Below are 23,122 nucleotides of genomic sequence, written 5' to 3'. Positions count from 1 at the left end.
ATCAAGACTGTGTACATGTGGCTATCGCTATCAGTTGATTATACAGTGACTTTCGCTGGTAGCATTTTCATAATGGCGGAATTTTCAACAACTTCAACATACTTGGTAAAAGACATGCAAATGTTTCTGGGAATTGAATTACCGGAAATAATTAATCAGGTTTCAGTTTAATGAGCACTTGTCGCTAAGCCAATCGTTGGAATCAGACAGTAACACTCCTATTTCATTCCGCACTTCATTGTCTGTACGTTTCATTGTAAAAGTAAAGTTTCTTTCGTATTTACTACTGACAAGTGACTTGACAGCCAGGACACATTGCGCGACCGAAAAATGAAATACGATGCAACAAAGGTATACATCCTAACACTGACCTTTCTTGATGCATCCCTATTAACCTATTTTGTCACGGCTGAAACACACATACTTTATTTGTTTCCTCCACTCAGTCTAGTCCTCTGACTGAATAACACTGATGATCAAGGGGCTTTGGTGAGCCAACTCGTGAAAACTGTTTTATGTTAAACTCTCGTTCAGGAATATAAATAACTTTGGGTCACCAGACAATAACTGTTCCAAATGTGCTCTTCTGCGACAAATCTCAATGATGCATATCTTCTCAATTGTTTTCTATTTCTTCACTTTCCTTCCCTTTATGCAAAATTATTGATATTTCAATGAGAAATGTCTAATGATGGGCGAAAAATAGCAAAGGGAGACATGACCTGTCACAATAAACCACATTTTTGTTTTCTTAGAGCAAATGTCATCAAAATGGTGATGCACTCTGGCATATGGCCTTTTGAAGCGAAAAATAATATTTGCAGCCTTACTAATTTTTTTCTTTTTACAGAAAATCTGTTACCTAGGGACGTTGATATTGAGGTATGTATTTCATAGAAATATTATTTATAGTCATTTCTGTGATATACTGACAGACATCTGATATGGTACAGGCTGTGTAGAATCCATGTAAAATGCTACCGACCCTTACTGTCAATAATGATATAATTGTAAACATGTCACATCATATCATGATCAGTGCAGGATAATAGTCTACTCCGGTGAAGTGTAAGAAACTTGTATGTATAACTTCGTGAAGGTATTTTCTTTGGGGATCAAAGTTTTAATATGATATTTGCCAAGGTTTTTTTTAATCTACAGATTTTCTCCTTGCTTGGTGCATTTTCAAAGTCTGATACTTCTACAGAGGCTTCCCAAAAGGGTTCTTTAATCTCGCGGTCCCTGCTAAAATTTTCTCTCGAGGTTGCTGATCTTAAGGGAAAGTACAATTTGAAGCAAAAAAGGGAGGTTCCATGCTCTTTTATGAGCAGCAGTACCTTCTAGATATCCATATCATTCCAGTTCATATCATGACAGTTATATTTGTGAGAATTTGCTAAAATGGCATTTATCAAATTCTTTCCTTCTCCTACACTAAGAATTGGTTTATAGTTGTTTGACAGAGAGAAAATGATTTCCCAATTTCAAGAAGGAGAAAAATGGTACACTGTAAGTTCCCAAACTAATTCGCGAGAAAATGACAATTTACTTCTATATGGTGAGCTCCCATGGAGAAAAAAGGCACCATTCTCCTGAAGCATACACCATAGTTACATGTGAAGTTATACACAGTGAAAATGTGCAATACTAAGGAATGACCCTAAGCAAAGTATGAACATGTAACTGGATTTACAATCTTTTTGCCAGGACAAAATAATTGGCCACCATTCTTATGAAGTATGCACCATAGTTACATGTGAAATTATACACAGTGGAAATGTGCAATACTAAGGAATGACCCTAGGCAAAGTATTAACATGTAATTGAATTTACAATCTTTTTGCCAGGACAAAGCCTCCAGAATATCATACTTTCCATTTAATCAAAGTTTAATACAACTTCAGGCATCAATTCATTTCTGTATATAAGTAGCATTTATTTACTTCTGAAGAGAAAATTTTGAAGATATTGGCCCTAAATCATATGCATATGCACCTTGCAATATATAGAAAACTGAAAATACATACTATATGAAGAGAATGTGAAATTGCAACCAGCTGGCTGTGAAACCTTACCAAAACTTAATACTGGTCACATACAGTCCTTACATAATAACATATCCAACATATACTGTATATGTCACATGTATGTGCAATCATGTCACACAAATGTCACATAAATGCAACATTTATCATAGAAATATATAACAGCTACACAAGTGTCACACACACATAACAGACACGTAGTTTTGGTGAGGGAATAAAGGAACTTAAAGACTCCCCCTCTGCTTTAACATAGCATGGTTGTCAAAAAATTTGCGGATCAGCTTCGGAAAGATAAAACCATGCGCCTCAGTCCTTGTTTAAGACGTTTTGAGTTCCTCAGAGGGGCGATTCGATTTGAGTCTCCGCACACAGCGGTTGGTCATTAGGTATAATATTTTTCTAAATGGTGACTAGAGGCCATGCGAACGAAAATAAAGAAAGTGCGTACGATGCAAGAAGATAAATAACACTTGGGATTGGACTCATAGTGTCGTGTGATCACGAAATTTGCACGAAACTGATCAGAGTAAATAAAAGCTATCGCCAGACCTAACGAACAATCAATCGACTCGCTTGATAACGCTCGCTGCCAGGGGTTGAAAGAGAGTGCTCTATCAGAGTACAAAGCATAGATCTGAACTAAAACATAGAGCTGAGCTAAAGCTGTCCGGCCATTTGTTAAATTGTACTATGTTCGACCTTTTCCGGGACTTCTCTCTAATTTTTTTTTTTTCGTTAATTGAAAGAAACATTTCGGAACAAGTAAGCCGGCAAGTAACAACAGAATAACCAAACAAGGGTTTGTAAACATGCTAAGCGCTGTAATTTACGTTATTATAAAGTGAACAGGGACGAAAATCCAGAGACAAAACGAAATGGGCAGTCCTAATATTGAAGGTTTTCAAGCTCAGATAGATTGCAAGCTGACGTACGGTAATAAAAATCAAACTCAGCTAACACTCGTATAGCATATATATTTTCATGTTCAAAAAAAATGCAGAACAAAACAAGAATGATATGAAAAATATAGCCAAACTGGCATAACTGTTAAAATGCATACTAATCATGACGGTGTCAGAGCGGCTAGCTCATCATCGCGATCTCCGGTCATCGCACGGAAGAAAGCCTCAGAAATTACATCGACCACTCTTCGAGTGAACAAAGAGCTTGCTTTGATACCCTTTCCGATGCGTTGAGTGGAAGGCCACATCAGTCACAGCAGGCTAGTTTTACGGCGCAGTCATCCTCAGCAACCTTCATGTTCTCATGAATTCGGCTGTCGTTTATTCATAAAACACACGCCTTGAGCAGTTTGTTATCGTTACATGAAACCCTTGCTTGTTTTTATGAGCCACATTTCGGCCGGATTTCACTGAACATTTCACTTTCAGATTCAGGCAAACGTGTTAAATTCGACCTGCCGAACTATTTAAGTTTGTAAACTATTGCAGATTGTGAATTTTGATGGTTTGACATTTTTGAAAGCTTTGGTCTTAAGGCCTCTCCGTACTAGCGGACAAAACTGGAATTGACCCGACAAAATCAAAAGAAAAGTTTCGTCAAGACAAATTTTTGGTACGTCTCTTGCATCCGCATTAAAAATTTCAAAGCCAACAAATTCCGTCAGCGCCTGATCTGTTCATAAGACCGGCCAGCATAGTTGCCGAAGGATTCCACTTCCAATGTTTCTTTAAATTATACAATCGATCCCCGAGTTTTGCAGCAAAAGACAATTTTTGCCTTTCTAGTAAACTAATTACAGTTGAATTACACGCTAGTCGTGGCTTATACGACAAATGATTGACAACGGTTTATCGCGGTTTTGTTTCAGTATTAGTCGATTTTGCCTAATTTTTACCCGGGACAAATTTTGTTCAGTTGGCAATGCATCTGTCCGCTTCGGCCAAATTCGACTCAAGAAGTGGGTTTAGTTTCGATATCAGTACTGTTAAGAGACTGATCATGCGTGTTACCACAAATCTTTTGATCTGGCGTAGGCTAAGAAAAACGATCGCGTTTGTGAACAAAATTAACGATATAGCAACCACAAACTATTCTCACCTTGAAACCTCCGCTATAAAAGTCTCCGATCAAGACTGTACATGTAGCTATCGCTATCAATTAATTATACAGTGACTTTCGCTGGTAGCATACTCATGATGGCGGAATTTTCAACAACTTCAACATACTTGGTAAAAGACACGCAAAAGTTTCTGGGAAATGTATTAATAATTAATCAGGTCTAAGATGAATAACCCCTGTCGCTGTGCTACTCGTTAGAATCAGACAGTGACACTTCGAGACACTCAGGTATTTCATTCCGCTCTTCGTTGTCTGTACATTTCCTTGTAAAAGTCAAGTTTCTTTCGATATTTTGGAAATGTTTCATCAGGGCACACAGAAAGAACTCGAGTTTGTAGAGTTTTAGGGATTTTTTCGGTGTACTACACTTACGACTTGACAGCCAGGACGCATTGCGCGACCGAAAACAAATAAAATACCATGCAACAAAAGCAAGCAGCCTAACACTGACCTTTCTTGATGCATCCCTATAAACCTATTTTGTCACAGCTGAAACACACGATCTTTATTTGTTTCCTCTTCTCAGTCTATTCCGCTGACTGAATAACACTGATGATCAAAGGGCTTCGGTGAGCCAACTCGTGAATTTAAAAGGGAATAAAACTGTGTTTTGTTGAACCCTAGTTAAGAAATACAAATAACTATGGGTCACCAGACAATGGCTGTTCCAAATGCGCTCTTCTGCGACAAATCTCAATAATGCATATCTTCACGATTGTTTTTTTTTTATTCATTTTCTTTCTCTTTTGTGCATAAATTATGGATATTTAAATGATCATGAGTACTTCTTTAACAATGCTGTTAGTGTATGCTCCAAAGGGGAGAATTTTATAGTTGCAAACCTATCATTTACACATGTGATTGTAAGGGTGTTAGGCATAACTGTACTTCATTAATCATACCTGTCAAAAAGCGTCAGCAACTTCTAACTGTTTTGGGAGTTACCTTCCCTAGACGTTGGTTTATTCCCAAACAGGTTTCGCAGGTTCCCACTCACACCTTTGCTTGGAGAAATTCGATATATAAATAAACTTTTGTGCCCAAAATTGCAACGTTATGTTCTCTGGTGATCTCTACGGTAGCCTTTTTAATCCAGATTTGTAGCTGCGCTTTTTTAATCACGGAGAACTGAAGTGAGGAAATGATTGTCTAAACAACGGTCAGATTTTGTCCTTTGAGACATTGTAAAGAGGAGTTTGTCTCAACAAAAAAAATACACCCTAGATAGTATCAGAAATAAAGGAGTTATTGAAAGTATCATATGTACCACTGTTTTCCCGTGTTTTAAGGCTTTAACCCTTTTCCTCCCATGAGCGACCAAGAGAGAATTTCTCCTTATAATATCAATACAAGTATACAGGAAAATATCAATTAGGGGATTATTAGTCGATCCAATAACAAATTCTCCAAACTGACATCATGAGAATTGTATGTCAGACAATAAAGAGAATTACCAGTGAGATCTTCGGAGTTAAAGGATAGGTAAAACATTGAGTGTGCTCGGCAAATAATTGGGTGGTTCAGTTATCCAGTAAGATATAATAAAGATCTAACCAACTTTAATAGAGAAGGTATGATCGAAAACTTAACAACTGAAATGTCTTCCAAGGAAATTACAATCGAAAACAAACGAGGTTTAAACCAGATGCATCATATTCAATTCATCTTAATTCTCTCATTTTTTAAAATTAAGATTTGATCAAATTTTTTCTCTTATTAAGGCAAACGAAGCCTTGTCCTTACCAGAGGAAACAAATCCCGAAGAAACGGATGAGACAATGGCAGTGGCACTGAACCCTTACACGTGCAAAGTCGTGATCAAACGTTTGAATGTGCCAGGGGCATCTAGCAGCTATTGAGATAAGGCAGACCTTTACGATAAAATTCAAGAGATTCGGCTTGAAATAATGTTCGCATACTTTTTTTTTCCATTCCGTTATTTTCAACAACGTATGTATTCCTATTAACTAACAATTGAAGAAAATAAAATTGAAAAAACTTTAGCTCCATAAGGACGCCTCCCCTTCCTTTTTTGATGTTACCGACTGTGGACCTTAACCTGCATGCAGTTGCCGAAATAATATTGCTTATGTTTAGGAAATATCAGTTTGTTATATTTAAAGTTTAGGCTGCAGAACACAGTAGATACGGCATAAGTAGATTGAAAAAGTCTTTAGACATAATAAATCTCAAATTTTACGATGGCCTTGCATTCGCTTTCTTTCATTCACTCTGATTTTTCTGTCAAGTTCCATATCGTAAAAATAAGTTTCATTTAAAGTTTCTTATAGTAAATGTCCGTACTATTGTAGAAGAATGGGAAGCGAAGGTCTTTAGTCTAGGAACTCAAACTCAAGTTAAAGTCAGAATTTTTGTCAAGGCTCCTGATGTGAAAGAGTGACGACACTTAACGATACTTACCCGCCTACAACGTTAACAGCCATGTGCCATCGTGTAAACTTCATCTTAGCAAGTATCTCAGTTTTCAATGAGAAAATACTGTGGATTTATCGAGACTTATTTTTATCATTATAGAACCGCGGCTTCATAACAGAGAATTGGTTTCCTGTATAGCTTCCTAAATGCGTCAGGTCTGCAACATTCGATTGAAAAAAGTGATATTCAGTACTATAAACCATCAAAGATATTGAAAGCTCCGAAAAATTTTTTTTTTATTTAGCTGTCGGTCACAATTTCATGCCAAAAAATAAATTTGAGGTGCAATTTTTTTGTTATGAATAGACAATAACTGCCGCTCCAGCTGTTCGCTTTATAAAGATTTTACTTCTCACTATTTGGTAGAAAGAAATTTTACCCACAACAACTATTCCGGAAAAACAGCATAATTGCTCAACGATTGGGCTCCAACCAAACTACTCAATCGAAAACCGAGAATTCTCAGACTTTTCCAAAGGACAAAAGACACACACAAAAAAAATAATGGCAAATTGATATTTTGTTTTCGTCCAGCTAAAAAGCAGTAAGCAATCCAAGATGAAATTATAAACCTCTACCGTTTGTTTTTACAAAACATTTTTTCCCTTGCTATAGAATCATTTTATAGGCCGTTAGTTCTTTCAAACCTTTTATTTATTTTTACGGAAAAGTTTCGTTGACTAATATTCTACACCGTATATTATCGTAGGCAATGAACCAAAGATGAACTTCCAATATCAAATGCATATCATTATCAGGCAAGCTGACTGTTTCAAGAACTTTGCCTTTTGCCAAGCATAATCGAGTGTTAGGGAACCTTTTGTTGCCTAGTCATTTACGGAGTCTTTTCCTCGAGATTACACAAATTCTTTGCCAAAAAGTGACTCAACTCGACATTTTTCTCAATTTTTTGATCGATTAATAAGATACGTGAAAAAATAACTCAGTTCTGATTGGTTAAGATAAATACAGTTTTCAGGTAATTCAATGCAATTTTGTTAGTCTTTGAAAAAATTTCCTCGTGCTTATATATTCCAAATTACACTCGAAATCATGTGATTACTTTTACATATTAGCTAATGTACTAACAGAAACCAACAAAAATTCACTTTTATCGTAGAACCTCAGTATTACCTACAAAACATGACATACATTAGTGTTATCGGCGTGAGATTCTTGACACGCTGAATTTCGGATTCACATCAAACCTCTCTGTCAAACAATTAAAGGAAGAATGCATGAGCAGTACGTATAGATATCACTTCTGATGCAAATGCGTAACATGCCGTATGCCTTCGACAACACTGCACTGGTATTGATAGAGCATCTCAGCGAATGTTTGGTACGTAAACCTCTTCTGGCGACTAGTATTTCGGCCGATCATGTCTGCGACTAAGCTGATATCCGAAAATAGAGTTTTTTGGTTGATAAGCGAAGCTTCGAGGCTGAACGGTAAAAATTTCAAGACAATCTCTCTCTCAAGGAAATTATCACCCGAAATACCAGCATACAAGAAGTGGGTTTATTTAATTCATAACCCTCCCATTAATTTTCGTATCGCACGTTGACAACAAAAATTTTGTTGACTTTTTTTTACTTTCTGGACCAGCATTTAAGATCAGCTTTTTAATATCACTACCAGTGAACTCCACAAAATGTTTAGTAATGAAGATAAAAAAGTGAAACTCTAAACCGGCTTTTTTCCCGCTGACTTTATCTCTTTTCGAAGGAAATAATCGGGGGACAAATATGAACGTAAATGGTGGTTATTTTGTTAAAGCTACCCGATGTACCACGTGTCATAAAGTAGCCAATAGAGTCGCGCGAAAAGTGATGGGTGGGTTATAACTAGCAATATACTTTATCACGACGCTTTTCATTCAAAATATAGAAAGAAAAACGATCCAACGAGAAAAAGGTAGATTATTGATTCAGTACTTCACATTGTAATAGTGTAGCCGTATTGGGGACACATGTTCATTTGACAGTGGAATAATCAGTAAAAATAGAAATAAAAGCTATCTATGAGTCAACGAGGTAAACAGTCATTCATGTTGTTGACAGCAAAGTTTCTCAGCTAAATCTGTGCGATTAACAAATTCATGACACAATGCATCACGTAAGACCGTGTACGTTGCAGCTGAGCCATTCTTCTGTTTCCAATGTAGTAACATTTTGTAGATTATTTGACGCTTTTTCCTATAATCATCGTAAAACGCCGTTAATGTTGCTTCTTCAATTTTGAGACGACGCCCGAGTTCCTCCCAATTTTCGAGTTGGTGCGAAAGCCCCTCTAATTCTTCGTCACTGGGAACTCCTTGCTTGACTATAAACATAAAGAAATCACAGCAAAGCATCAAGATGAGGGAATAGCGAGTGGTACGAATCGAAATTCATCCCATTTTGCTGAATCCACGCATTTTCATTTTACAAAGACAAGGGGCGGGAAAATGGGGTTGGGGGTGGGGGTTAACAGGCACACCCATAGATATGTCCTCATTTTACCTTCAAAACGAGTTTCTCCTTTCTTTGGAGTTAAGGCGTCACACGGAGACGACTCTCCATTACGGCCACCTGCATGATAACAAATGTAAAAAAAAATCGCTAGACCAGATTTTTTGAGCCAACAGATTCATCGTGGCAATAGAGCTTTTTTCCTTTCCTAATGAAACGTCTCCTAAGGAATTTGTTGCAAGGAAAGGTCGTGCTATGACATTACGCATCATTTTACACGAAATATGCACGTCCACATACGCGAACGGATGATTTCTTGTTCTTTTTTTTTCTGCCAGGAAGAAAAAATTGTCATGGCCACGTAAACAGATTTGGTGACATACCATTTATATCTCTAGTTTGCCATCGAGCGAAAAACTTGAAAAAAATATTTTCCATACAACAAACAACTTGGGTAAAATAAAAGACATTCACTAAAAGAGAAAACTTGCAAGGGCACTTGTGGCACTTGCACACTTGTATCGCATTCTTAACAAATGTTATGGAAAACTAATTGGAGTAGATTTTTTCGGTCTACAGATAAGCTTGTACACAGCCTTGACGATTTTCCTTATCCGCTAAAAAGTTTTCAGGTTTTTCTGTCGTTTACGGCCATTTCATTTTACAGGTGATAAGGAGCCCTACGTACACAAACTGAATATCTTTATTTTTAGCTTGGTGACCTATCATTTACATGCGTCCTTTAAAATTCGACAGAGAAGACAGAGTCGTTAAAAAGGAAGTTTGCAATGGTAATTGTGAGTATAAAGATAACAGTTTTATATCAATAAATAACTGTGGCAGCGAAACAAGGAGCTGGACTACGAGGTCACTTTCATGGAGTCTACGTTGTACCTTCTGGTCTCCTTTTGAGATGTCATGCACTGCTTTCCCCACAAGAAGCGGTTGGTGACAATCGAACTCCTCTACTTTCACACAGTATTTCCTGTATCTCTACATTTTACTTAGCGGGAAAGTTGCTTTCCAGCAAACTGATATTGACTTAACTATTTATCGAAAAAATTTTTTTCTAATGAAAAAAACTTACCAGTTCGTTTCTTACCTTCAATGGATTCCAAAGCCTAAAAGGTAGAAGGAGATAGTGGTAATCACACAAAAGCTGTTAATTAGAGAAAGATCATTGCAGCTAGAAGAAATTTTGAAGTGTTTGTAAAAGATAAAGACTGGACAATTCAGGTTTTGATGGTAATCGAATATCCTACGAAAGTGTTGCGTGCGACAGAGCTATCTATTATGTAAATTAAATTAAGTTTTTTTTTCTAACCTGAACCCAAGGATCCAGTTGTTCTGCTGGATAGTCGGGAACAGCATCAACAGAGTGTTCACAACTCAGGCCAAAGCTTTTTAATGGAATGTAGTGGCCACAGTCAAAATGAGAGCAGCTTTCCTCTTTGTGCAATATGCAAATATTGGTTCTGTCACGACACTTATCCGGACAAGGTTCACACAACTGGCATTTCACGAACAATTCCATCGTAACTGATCGTAGCCACGGACAGGTGATGCTTAGCCTAGTCCTGCAACGCTCCAGATGACTGCAATGAACAAACATAGCAACAAGGACATCAACAACGCGAATAACGCAAGCATGACTCATTGTATCGTACATTAAACTGAAGGCATCCCACCTAGTCGAAAAAATTGGCACCCAAAAAGGGTCCTAAATCCAAATGATCAGAACGATTTAAAAAGTCAAGAAAATTAAAGAAGACCTTTTAAGTTTCCCTTCATTTACGGCAACGTGACAGTATCTCATAAATTTCTTTGATTTCGGTGTTCCATTTAATATTGCTTTAACAGTAAATATTGAAACAAAATAATGCCAGATATGATTGTGGCTTACCTCAATAATTCTTCGCAAATTCTTTTCTCTTCCGTTTTGTCCGAGTCTCGCGGTTTCCAGATTATCAACTTGATTACAGTTTTGTGACACTCTAAAGTGAGCTGGTACTCTTTACTGACATTGAATCGGGCGGCGTTTGAAAACAACGAGGGGGCTATACAGGAGCCACATAATTGTGAGGCCCATTCCCAAAAATGTACAACCAGTCTGCAAAACAGCCCACTTGGAACGTAGTTGGTGTTAAAAGTGAGAAATACGGGCAAAGGGCCAGTGCGCATGTTTGTGCCTCTCGTATTCTTCTTTGGTGATTCCAACATACAAGGAACCAAATAAGGGTAATCTTCCCCCTTGCAGTTCTTAGAGTTGCATATAACATCAAAGCTTTCCATGATATGAATCAGTGAATTCCTAATATCATTCAATTGAAGGTGTTCAAACGCTCGATTTAGCAACTTCTGCGAAAGTAGTCCCTTTTTTCCAAGGACTTGGTAATCTTTCTGAATGACATGGTGGTTTTTCCATGGTGGACTCACCGTAATTATCTCACATAGTATTTTAATTAACCACTGCGGATCCATCACGACCAAACCATCTGGATTTTTAGGGAGATCTTGGTAGATAACTCTTCCACGAGCTTGTAAAAAGTGTAGCAATTCTTCGACGTCATCTGTGTCATTAAACTGGCAAATGCCTCTAGAAATGTCCTCTGCAAAACGCTTTTTACCAACATAAAGCATCCCTTTTTTCACCATTTCGTCGACCTTTTGTTCCACACGGAGCCACTGCATAGGGATTACCTTGTTGATATGTGGCATTTTTCTAGCCAGATTCAATAATTCTGCACGCAAAGAAACGATCTGTGGGTCGTCTTCTCTGTTTGGATTTGTGTTATCTATGAAGAATGATTCTTTTGAAATATGGTCTAAGGTTGCTGGATGAGCCATGCTGCAAATGATTTCCTCCACAGATTCCATTTCCTTGCAAGGATCCTTTACACCATCAGCATGTGTACCCACGAGCACCACCGGAGGCAAAACTTGGTTAGTATCTGCCGACTTTCTTTGAAGCTCTGGCTGTCCCAAAGAGTGCACCAAGTCCAGCCATCTCATCATGTGATCGAGATTAGTGTCCTCGACGTAAGGCGAGTCTACCACTATTTCATCGTGATTAGGCGGTCTTATCCGACATTGGGCAGGAGCACTTAGCTCCATTGTAAGATCTGACACTAAGACATATATGGCTTCTTGCGATAGAAAAATTGGTTGAATGGCATGGTATACTGCCTGGCCGGCGAAATCCCAAACAAAAGGCCATATATCCTCATTGTCGGAGGTGTCGTTTCCCTTGAGGCCACGCTCTACGAGGGAAAGGACTTTCGTGGGTACTTCTTCTGGTTTTTGCTCACTTTCGACTTCCTGGAAAACTAATATTGACATTTTTTAATCAGTTATTACGTTTCTTAAACAGGCTGTTCAAGTGCAAACAACATACAGAAGAATACCAGGTAAGCTTAGTATGATCCAGGACCGGTTGTTCAAAGCAATAGTAATGCTAACATTAGTGACTGAATTTTTATTTTGTATATAAGAACTAAAAATATACAAAAGCTTCGCCTCACTCGAAATAAACACTCGTTCACTCCTTCAGCGACCAGTGCCAAAAAAAGCCTTCTAATATCGCATGGTTTCACGCGAGTGCATGGGCAGAAACCTTACGAGCTTAACGCATTCAAAATGACATGTTGACGTTACAAAACTGGCGCCATGGAAAGTGCTTATCCCTACACGTGAAAGGTCGAGGGATCGACTCCAGGCGCTAGCAATATCTTTTTTTCCGTCTTCCTTTTTGTTTCGCATTTCCCTACTGTTTTTTAATTGTATTCTACCTAAGCATTTGTTTTATTTTCTTTTCATCAAGAACATCACCTATTTCTGAGCCTTTCGTCTTCTTACCTTCTCCAGTTAACTGTTGAGCCCCATCTGATCGTTCTCTAAAGCTGCCGAGTAACTCCTGTGCGACCACTTCTGCGCACTTGTGGTCAAGTGCACTTGTGTCTTCAAGCAGTTCTGGATTCCTCCATGCCCCTTTTCCTGCGTTCTTGACAGGGGAAATCATTTCAATCCCATTAGTGCTGGCTTCATCTTTATCAAATGCTTCACCTCTGAGGTACCTTCTCAGACTTGTTTTGCCCACACGGTCCTGACCAATCAACACAATTTTGGTACGTCTATCGTAGGTTTCGCCTGTCTCCAGTGCTCTCCTGTACGCTTCTAGTGCCACCGGTCCCCTCGCCTGTATGTAGTCGGGGATTGGATCTGTAGCAGCTCAAAAAAGTTAAAAAACAAAACCCATTAATTTGCTCCCTCGAAAATCTAAACACATGCAGAATTAATTTTCAGTGAGCACATAAAAGTCATCTCATGTAGCAACTGTGAAAAGCCTAGTGTTACAAGGACTTCAAGAAGATATTTCTCAGTAATTTCTCTTGGGACCTTAACCGCTTAGCTGCATTTTTATTTGATTTCCGAAAGAGTGTTTCTACAATCCCGCTCCAGAATAGACTCCTCCGAAAACCATGTAAAAATCCAACAAAGCAGTGAGTGGACTAGGCTACTACAAAACTGAGAAACGCTTCAAAGATAAGATGCTTTAATGAATTTTGCGCTACCAGAAAACTACGTGAAAATTTACAAACTCAGAAATGATCTTCCTTCGTTTTGATTTCGTTACTGACTGAGACTAAATTTCTTCCCAACTCGAATTTGCCCCAACGAAACATAAAGTATTGTCCAGGTTCATTAAATAATTTTGAATAATACAACATCAACAACAACATCAACAATTTCCATTTTATTTTTTTCCAATTTCAGGCCAATTTCATCATAAGCTATTATACATATAAGTTTTCCAAAACTTAAATTTTTTGTAATAACTCAGTTATGTGAAATGTCCATTTACATGTTCACGTTAGTGAAGAAAGGAGGGTGGGGGTGGGAAGAATATTTGGGGAGAATAATATCCAGGTGTATTAAAAAATAATTAATGATGATCTGTTTTACCTTCATAATGTGGCCTATCTTTAAAAACATGGTAGCTCTTTAGAATGTTGTCAACGACAGAGGCTGCCATGCTCTTGGAAATGTTTTTCAGCTTTGGTTTGCTTCAGTTCCATCTGCATACCCTGAAATACCATTGATAACTAGGTGAGCCCACTCCACTTTAAGAATATGTGCTACAGAGACAATTCATTAAACTTTAACCAACAAAAATTCATCTATAAAACAACAAATTTGCTCCAACACAAATTGCAAATTCTTAAGGGTTTGCATCCATTTCTAACAGGAGTTTATTATAGGATTACTCTTAATACTCTTAAGAAATGTGAATCAAATGTAGCCATTTCAAAAGGCATAGTTCTGTTTGGAGTTTAATGCACTAATCAATTCCAAGCCTCAACATGCCCCAGTGAAACCTGGGGGTATTTTACCTTTGCCTGTGTCAGATGAAAAGTTCTACAAGATCTTGGTTTAAAAGCTTGGCTAATCAGCAGAAAGTCAAGATGGTGTTAAAAAACAAATTCAGCCAATAGCATAAAAAATCGCATGGTTCATTGAAGTTTTTGCAAACAGGCTCCTTCCATACAAATATTACCAATCAGCGGTTGTTGTTATTGATTGTTTGAAAGAAACATTCCAACTGTAAGGAGACAAACCACTTAGATTGTCTCATGAATAAATGATCATTTTGAGTCAGTTTGAAGTTGTTACCATGCAATTTCACCACTGGAATCTCACATTTTATCCAAATTATGTGATTATTTCTAAAAAAATTTGAGATAAGTCAGGACTTTAAGAAAATATTTTGTGATTTTAAGGGATGAAATGAGGTTTAAAGACACTTTTGAGAATGTACAGATAGATTTTTAGGCCACCTTTTAGGATTTTAAGCCTACACCAAGACTGCAACACAATGACTTTAGCCAAAGCTACAGCCCAGACCTCTTTAACTTAACTGCAGAATGCTAGCAATCATCTGCCAGTGCATCTCTGTCACCAGTAGGAAAACTTACCCACCAAAATTTTTATTATAAAAGTATCAATTCTGTCTCCCTGGCTACAATGCCACCTCCATCTCTTTGAGCAGATTTAATTAAACATAAAAAAAGGAAAAGATATCTTACCCATCTTTCGGATTGAATTGCAACTGCTCCAGGAAATGACCTCAAAAGTTTATCATGATTAATTGTTGGTGGACCAGCAATGTTCCTGAAAGTACTTTCTTCTACTCTAACTTATAACAATGCCAATCAGCTTCTGTAAAAGAAACAATACAGAGTAATTAATAAAATACATTGACTTTGAGCCATTCCATAGAACATGCACTGAGATTGTTGTCAAACTGAATATTTTGGCTGTTGATCTTAAGGGAAAGTAAAATATGAAATAAAAAAGGGAGGTCCCATGCCCTTTTGTGAGCAGCAGTACCTTCTAGAAATTTATATCATTCCAATTCATATCATGACAGTTGCATTTGCAAGTATTTGCTAAATTGGCATTTCTGAATTTTTTTTCCTTTTCCTTAACTAAAAATTGGTTTATAGTTGTTTGACAGAAAGAAAATAATTTCTCAATTTCATGAAAGAGAAATAATGTTACACTGAAGGTCTCCCAGCTCATTTGTGAGAAAATGACAATTTATTCTCTGATTGGCTCTGATGGAGGAAAAAAGGCACCATTCTTATGAAGAATGCATTATAGTTACATGAGAAATTAAACACAGTGAAAATGTACAATGCAACACTAAGGAATGACCCTAAGCAAAGCATTAACATGTAATTGAATTTACAATTATTTTGCCTTGACAAAATAATTAGCCGCCAGAATATCATACTGCCGATTTAATCACAGTTTAAGACAACTGCAGGCATCAATTCATTACACTGTAAATAAGTAATATACTTCTGGAAAGAAAATTTTGAAGATATTGGCCCTAAGTCATATGCATATGCATCTTGCAATATAGAAAACTGAAAATACATATTATGTGAATAGAATGTGAAATTGCAACCAGCTGGCTGTGAAACCTTACCAAAACTACATGAACATCACAAATATCCCCTATATAATTACATATCTTACATATACTGTATGTCACATCACATATATGACTCAAATACATGTGCAATCATGTCACAATCTTCACATTTCTGTCACGTAAATGTAATATTTGTCATATATAAATATACATATGTGCAGCAGATACATTAGTGTCACAGCTTGGTTGTAAGAAAATTTGCAGATCAGCTTCAAAAAAATTAAACCACCTCAGTCCTGGTTTAGGACATTTTAAGCTTCTCAGAAGGGCGATTTGATTTGAGTCTCTGCAAACAGAGGTTGGTCATTAAGTATGATTTTTCAAAATGATGACTAAAGGCCAAGCAAACAAAAATAAAGAAGGTGCCTACAATGCAGGAAAATAAGTAACACTTGGGATTGGACTCATACTATCGTTGGATCACGAACCTTGCATGTAACATAAATTTGAAGTTATCGCCAGACCTAACAAATAATCAATTGACAAATAAATGTGATCCAAACTTTAATATCTTAGCTATAACAATCCCAACTTGCGGCTTAAGTTATTTGCAATAGAGTTGACCAACAAGAATCCATAGAAACAAATTCAAAACCAAGTGAGGGAGTGAAAGAGTATTGAAATAAGTCACAGTTTACCTCTGAGTCTGAATATCTCCCAGCTATCAATTGTATCAAGCAGAACTCGATTATTTGTATGAAAACAAATATGTATAATGAAAATGGTGCACTTTTAATATGTACACATTAAATTATATTATATAGTATTATATAATGTAATAATATATTATATAATGCGTGCTGTTATTGGTTGAAAGAGCATGCACTATTGGAGTACAAAGCATAGAGCTAAACTAAAGCTGTCACACTATCTGCCAAATTTACTACAGAATGTTTAACCTTTTGCAGGACTTCTCTCCAGTTTTTTTCATTAACTGAAAGAGAAATTTCGGTAAGCAAGGCAGCAAATACTGTAGAATGTAAGAACCAAACAAGGGTTTGTAAACATAACAAGTGCCATAGTTTATGTTATTAAGGTTTTCACTGTCAGTTAGATTGCAATCTTATGTACAGTAATAAAAATCAAACACATTTAAATTCCACCTCCTGAGCTATTTCAGTTTGTAAACAATTGCAGATTATTGTGAATTTTGATGGTTTGACATTTCAGACAGCCTCAGTCTTAGGGCCTTTCACACTAGCAGACAAAACTAGAATTGCCTCGACAAAATTAAAGGACATATTTTTGTTTTCTCTGTTGCATTCACATTTAAAAACTTCAAAGCCCACAAATTCTGTCAGCACCTGATCTGTTCATAAGACCAGCCAGCATAGTTGCCAAAGGATTCCACTTTCAATCTCCAGGATTTAATAAACTGATAACGGTTCATTATTACACGCTTATTGTAGCTTATACAACAAATGATTGAGAACTTTATCATGGTTTTGTTTACTAGGTAGATTTTTTTACCCAGGACAAATTTTATTGGCTTGCATTTGAAGATTTATGTCAGCTTCAGCCTAATTCGACCAAAGAAGTAAGGAGAAACACGATCGTGTTTCTGCTTACACATCTACTTATCTACACATCTTAGTGGAGGGGGACAGAGAGATAACATGACACATAACAGTTTTGTTTATTAAGACGATTTTTCCTAACCTTTACCCGGGACAAATTTTGTTGGCGATGCGTCTGAAGATTTGTCCGCTTCGGCCAAATTCGACTCAAGAAGTGGAGAGAAACACGATCGTGTTTCTGCCTACATTTCTTTCGTGCTCCAGCCGCTTCCTTCGTACTTTACAACAGAAAAAAAGCATAGTCAAGGCTTCTCTATTTGCTAAGATTATATAAATTAATACTTAGCAATAGACAATACTTAGCCTTGTAGTGATATCGAAAGTAAATTTAGCAATATAATTAATATATAATTTACTTTCGATATCACTACAAATCTTTTGTTGATCTGGCGTAGTCTAAGAAGAAAGAACAATCGCGTTTGTGAACACAATTTATCCTATAGCAACAACAAACTATTCTCACCTTGAAAATTCCACAATTGATCATACAGAAGCCTGCAAAGCAGATAACGTCATAAACTCGAAATCATTTATCAGACCGGCCATGTTTCATTTGAAGTTAAAGTGGACGGTGGGGGTAGAGGGCGGAGGATAGGCGAACTCTTCACTTCCCTATCTCTTTTCTTATTTTTGATCGTCGACCGCCCCCTTGGTACAAATTTCTTTCTCTTCCCAGCCTTTCGCTGTCATTAAAAATCAAAGATGGCGGCCATAGTTTTCGTTAAGAAGTTGCTGAGCACTCGCTCGCCAAAATTACGCCTGCTCTGCAGACTGATTATATTTTTCAACGTACTTGGCAAAAGATGTGCAAAGTTTTTGGGAATTGTGTCAATAATCAATCAGGTTTCAGTCGAATAAGGCATGTCGCCAAGTTCCTTGTTGGAGTCAGACAGTGACACTCCTATTTCATTCCGCTCTTCGTTGTCTGTACGTTTCCTTGTAAAAGTAAAGTTTCTTTCGATATTCTTGAGATGTGTCATCAGGGCACACAGAAAGAACTCGAGTTTGGAGAGTTTTAGGATTTTTTTAATATACCACACTTGTGACTTGACAGCCAGGATGCATTGCGCGACCGAAAAAAATACGATGCAACAAAGGTATACAGCCCAACACTGACCTTTTTTGATGCATCCCTATAAACCTATTTTGTCATGGCTGAAACACACATACTTTTTTTGTTTGCTCTCCTCAGTCTATTCCTCTGACTGAATAACACTGATGATCAAAGCACCCGGTGAGCCAACTAGTGAATTTAAAAGGAAATTAAACTGTTTTATGTTAAACCCTAGTTCAGGAATACAAAAAACTATGGGCCACCAGACAATAGCTGTTCCAAATGTGCTTTACTGCGACAAACCTCAATGATGCACTTTCTTCAAAGTGTATTACTCTTCCTCCTGTCTGAAAGGTATCTAGCTTGGTAATCTGGGCTCTCAATTAAGAAAAAAATTGACAATTAACCTTTCTGTTTCTTCAGCCTCAGCTTCTCTCGCTGCTCTCTCGGAGGAGATACCTTCATAATACTTCCTCCTTGTCCTAAGTTGAGCAGGATGTTCTTTCATCTCTTTAAAATGTCGCTGTCAGTGTAATGAAACGCAGATCAATGTCAGTATCTGAGCAACTACGCACCTACTCCTCCGCTAAAACAACATTAACTGGCCTTACTTGTTATCAGTTGACAGTTGACTGTTTTTGGGTTTGTTGAGGGGCAGGCGCAATTGCTCAGATACTGACATCGATTCTGCAACGCTTCTAGTGTTACCCTTTTTCATTCCTAAAACATTTCTCAACGTCCACTAAACTAGAAAAAAAAAAGGTTTTTGTTTCGCGACCGAGAATTATGGTTAAAATTGCTTTAAATAATGGTAAAGAATAAATGTTCGTAGGCCATGGCATGTGGTTTCTTTTCTTGTTCCTTTGAGCAGTAAATCTATGCAGTATGGAAACCGAACCTTTCCTTAAACTGCGGTAATGGTCAGGTGAAGGAGTTAAAGCAAACAGTATAAAACAGAAAGTTCATCGTACGCTGAACCAAAAAAAAAACTATCCATACCAATTGATAGATGTTAGCCAAGTTTGAACGTAAGCTCTTGTCTCCTTTGGCCTTTTGCCTAAAGTCGCTGTCAAGTTTCTGATAAAGAGACCTCACCTTGTTATCATCCAAGCATTGTACCAATGCACTTGCAGATACAAAGCGTGCCTTTTTTTTTGCGGTCGTGTTTACAAGCTTTTACATATCAAGGGTCGTTGCAGTTATTTGGGATTTTGTGGTTTGGGAGACACGCAATGTCACTATACCTGCCCTGAATGACTCAAATTACATCGGAATGTCGGTTTATAACGTGTTCGTGTCGTTCATCATCGGTGCCGTTGTGTCGCTGATATTGGAAGGATCTGCGTACTACGACGCCTCTTTGCCATTTTATCCATGTGCCTGATCATGAATACTTCTTTGACGATGCTGTCAGTGTTTGCTCCAAAGGTGAGAATTTTTTTTGGAAACCTATCATTTACACATGTGATTATAGGAGTGTTTGGCTTATCTGTATTTCATTCATCATACCCTATCAAAAGGCGTCAGTAATTTTTTATTGTTTTGGGAGTTACCTTCCCTCGATGTTGGTTTATTCCCAAACAGGTTTCGCTGGTTCCCACTCACACCCTTGCTTGGAAAGAGCCGTAATAAGAATAAGTGACTGTCGTGCCCAAAATCGCAAAAGTTATGTTCTCTGGTGATCTCTAAGGTAGCCTTTTCAACTCAGATTTGTAACTGCGTTGTTTTAATCACGGAGAACTGAAGTGTGGAAATGATTGGCAGAAACAAAAGTCTGAACAACAGTCAGATTTTGTCCTTTATGACATCGTAAAGAGGAGTGTGTCTCAACAAAAAACACACCGTAAATAGTATCCGAAACAAAGAGTTATTGAATAAAAAGATTCTTGCGTTTGTTGCAGATTTACCAGTTTTACACTAAGGACGAGGTAACCGCCCAGAGGATCGAGCTGTTAACTTAATGGTGGGGCAAAAGTTTAACTGTAAAGCAACACAAACGGACTTAAGTGCATCAGTATGTGCAGGTAAAATAAGAATAAAACTGCTTCCTTCAAAGTTTTTCATGTCTCACTGTTTTCCAGTGTTTAAAGGCTTTCACCCTTAAGTCCCGAAGAAACAGATAAGGAAATAGCAGTGGCACTGGACTCCTATACGTGCGAGGTCGTAATCAAACGTTTGAATGTGTCAGGGGCATCTGGCAGCTGTTGAGGTTAAAGGAGGTAAAGCAAAAATCTAGAATTTCATCCTTAATATTGGCTAGGAATTTCTTTTTCAATTCAAGGTAGCCCTTTATAATAAACTTTGAGAGCTTCGGCTTGAAATGATGTTCGCATTCTTTTATGAGGCGTTTTCCTCCAAAGGCTAGTCACAAATGATACCTTGTCTAAAGTGGACCCTAACGCAAGTCCTGAATTTTCTCGCAGTTTTTCTTTTAAAGTAACTTGCATTTACATATCGCTTATTAAGGTACGTTTACCTCAATAAATAGGTTCCAGACTAATCACCTCGTTCTATTTAAAGTTCAGAAATGAATTAACCTTAAGAAAATGAACACCGATACAGGTTTCACCGTATTCGATTGTGGAAATGTTTGGGTAAATTCATAAGGCTGACCATTCAGCTGACATTAATGAAGACGAATCACCAGAGCTATACTATGAAAAGAGTAGGAGTTTCCCTCCAGGATCGCATTTTCAAAAAGATTTGATGATCGCCCACAGCATTAATATCTTCTTCTTCTTCTTTTGTTTTTAACACAGGCGTGGAGCCCACGACCCCAGATAAGTTACCACTGCGCCTGCAATGACTTTTATTAACTGTTTATTAAATGTTTATCAGCCGTGAAGTTTCCTTAGAGTTAAAAGCATCTGTTAAGCCTTTTCTTTTTTGTAATTCAAAGTTATCAGATTCACCAATCGGGTCGTTGTACTTGATAATTAGTAGTAAAGATTAGGCGCTTAAAGCATTTTTCCATAAGTTACGTTACATACTGTATCTCTAGATTGTCGCACCGGATCGATCGATCGATCGATTAAATGATCGGTAGCTTGGTGGTTTATCAACAGATTGTTTCCTTCCCTGCTTGATTGATATGTTGATTCATGAATTAACCAAAATTATACCTCTGCTAACGTTCTATTGATACACACTTAAGTAAGAGTTCATGTGCGAAACACTGATGGTATAAAGTCCCACTCTTCATTTAAGAGGTTAAAATGTAAAGCGAGTGACTTTCTGTAAGAGCCTTGTGGTTTCTGGCAACCTCTCAACCGAATTTATCAAATATTATGATACGGTTTAGTCTAACCAATATACTCTCTCTAAAAATTCTCTTTCAGCTTATTTATCAGTTTTATTCAGTATTTCCAAGGATTGTATTCTCTTACTTATTTTTCCTCCTGTTATTTTCTGAAAAGTATGTATTCCTGATAACTAACGATTGACGAAAACAAAATTGAAAAAATTCAGTTCCTTAGGGACGTCTCCCCTCCCTCATTTCATGTTGCCGACTGTGGACCTTAACCTGCATGCAGTTTCTGAAATAACATTGCTTATTTCTAAGTAATATCAGTTTGTCATTTTTAAAGTCTAGGCTGCAGAACACAGTAGATACGGCATAAGTCGATTGAAAAAGTCTTTAGGCAAAATAAATCTCAAAATTTTACAATGGCCCTGCATTCGCTTTCTTTCATTTACTCTGATTTTTCTGTCAAGTTCCATATTATACAATTAAGTTTCATTGAAAGTTCTTCTGGTAAATTTCCATGCTATTATAGAAGAATGGGAAGCGAAGGCCTTAAGTTTGGGAACTCCTGATGTTAAAGAGTGATGACACCCGCATACAACGCTAACAGCCATGTGTCAACGTGTAAATTTCATCTCTGCGAGTATTTCAGTTTTCAATAAAAAATACTGTGGACTTATCGAGACTAATTATTTTCCCTAGATTTTCACTTTTTTATCACCTTGGCAATATCATTATAGAACCGTGACCTCATAACAGAGAATTGGTTTCCTGTATAGCTTCATAAATGCGTCAGTTCTGCAACATTCGATTGAAAAAAAGTACTTGAGACCATCAAAGATATTGCGAAGCTTAGCAAAGCTCTGAGAAAACTTTTGTCATTTAGCTGTCGGTCAAAATTTTGTGCCAAAAAATAAAACTCGAAGTGCAAAATCTCTATACAAGTTTTTTGTTATGAATAGACAATAACTATCAATCCAGCAGTTCGCTTTATGAAGATTTTACTGCTCAAAGCTTGGTAGAAAGAAATTTTACCCAAGAAAACTGTTCCAGAAAATCAGTATAATTACCAACGATTGGGCTCCAACCAAACTACTCAATCCAGAACCAAGGATGCTCAAAGACTTTTCTAAAGAACAAGACACACACACAAAAGAAATAATGGCAAATCGACATTTTGTTTTTTTCCAGCAAAAAGCAGTGAGGAAGCCCTGATGAAATTATAAACCTCTA

At 37.3% G+C, this 23,122-nt stretch overlaps 2 protein-coding genes and 2 long non-coding RNA genes across 11 annotated transcripts in view; 1 reads left to right on the top strand and 3 right to left on the bottom strand.

Annotated features, from left to right (window-relative positions):
• Window positions 1-4,231, bottom strand: part of LOC136279726 (uncharacterized) — a 10,401-nt gene extending 6,170 nt beyond the window's left edge. The window contains exon 1 of the long non-coding RNA XR_010716932.1: window positions 4,107-4,231. This is a non-coding gene — a long non-coding RNA (uncharacterized lncRNA). The remainder of the gene's footprint in view (window positions 1-4,106) is intronic.
• Window positions 1-6,032, top strand: part of LOC136279727 (uncharacterized) — a 6,119-nt gene extending 87 nt beyond the window's left edge. The window contains exons 1-3 of the long non-coding RNA XR_010716934.1: window positions 1-105; window positions 851-882; window positions 5,849-6,032. The exon at window positions 1-105 is cut by the window's left edge and continues 87 nt beyond it. This is a non-coding gene — a long non-coding RNA (uncharacterized lncRNA). The remainder of the gene's footprint in view (window positions 106-850; window positions 883-5,848) is intronic.
• Window positions 1-23,122, bottom strand: part of LOC131793396 (death domain-containing ATP nucleosidase-like) — a 48,575-nt gene that overhangs the window by 18,336 nt on the left and 7,117 nt on the right. The window lies entirely within an intron of this gene.
• LOC131793395 (probable serine/threonine-protein kinase qkgA) lies at window positions 7,568-18,495 on the bottom strand. Of its 5 annotated transcripts, XM_066163705.1 has the most exons (11): window positions 18,055-18,491; window positions 17,674-17,809; window positions 16,914-16,948; window positions 15,101-15,233; window positions 13,980-14,101; window positions 12,873-13,244; window positions 10,921-12,343; window positions 10,342-10,612; window positions 10,105-10,138; window positions 9,069-9,137; window positions 7,568-8,889 (listed from the first exon to the last, which is right to left on the bottom strand). In XM_066163705.1, exons 5-11 carry the CDS (start codon window positions 14,047-14,049, stop codon window positions 8,609-8,611), a joined length of 2,520 nt encoding a protein of 839 aa, XP_066019802.1. In that variant the 5' UTR covers window positions 14,050-14,101; window positions 15,101-15,233; window positions 16,914-16,948; window positions 17,674-17,809; window positions 18,055-18,491; the 3' UTR covers window positions 7,568-8,608. The 5 variants fall into 5 exon arrangements, with proteins under 5 accessions (XP_066019802.1, XP_066019804.1, XP_066019801.1 ...); XM_066163707.1 differs by lacking the exon at window positions 16,914-16,948 and having other exon boundaries at window positions 12,873-13,235; window positions 18,055-18,495; XM_066163704.1 differs by lacking the exon at window positions 16,914-16,948.

The sequence above is a fragment of the Pocillopora verrucosa genome, chromosome 3 (assembly GCF_036669915.1).
Source record: "Pocillopora verrucosa isolate sample1 chromosome 3, ASM3666991v2, whole genome shotgun sequence".
Classification (NCBI taxonomy): Eukaryota; Metazoa; Cnidaria; class Anthozoa; order Scleractinia; family Pocilloporidae; genus Pocillopora; species Pocillopora verrucosa.
The sequence above is the reverse complement of the archived record's forward strand: the minus strand, read 5'-3'. Positions and strand labels throughout refer to the sequence as shown.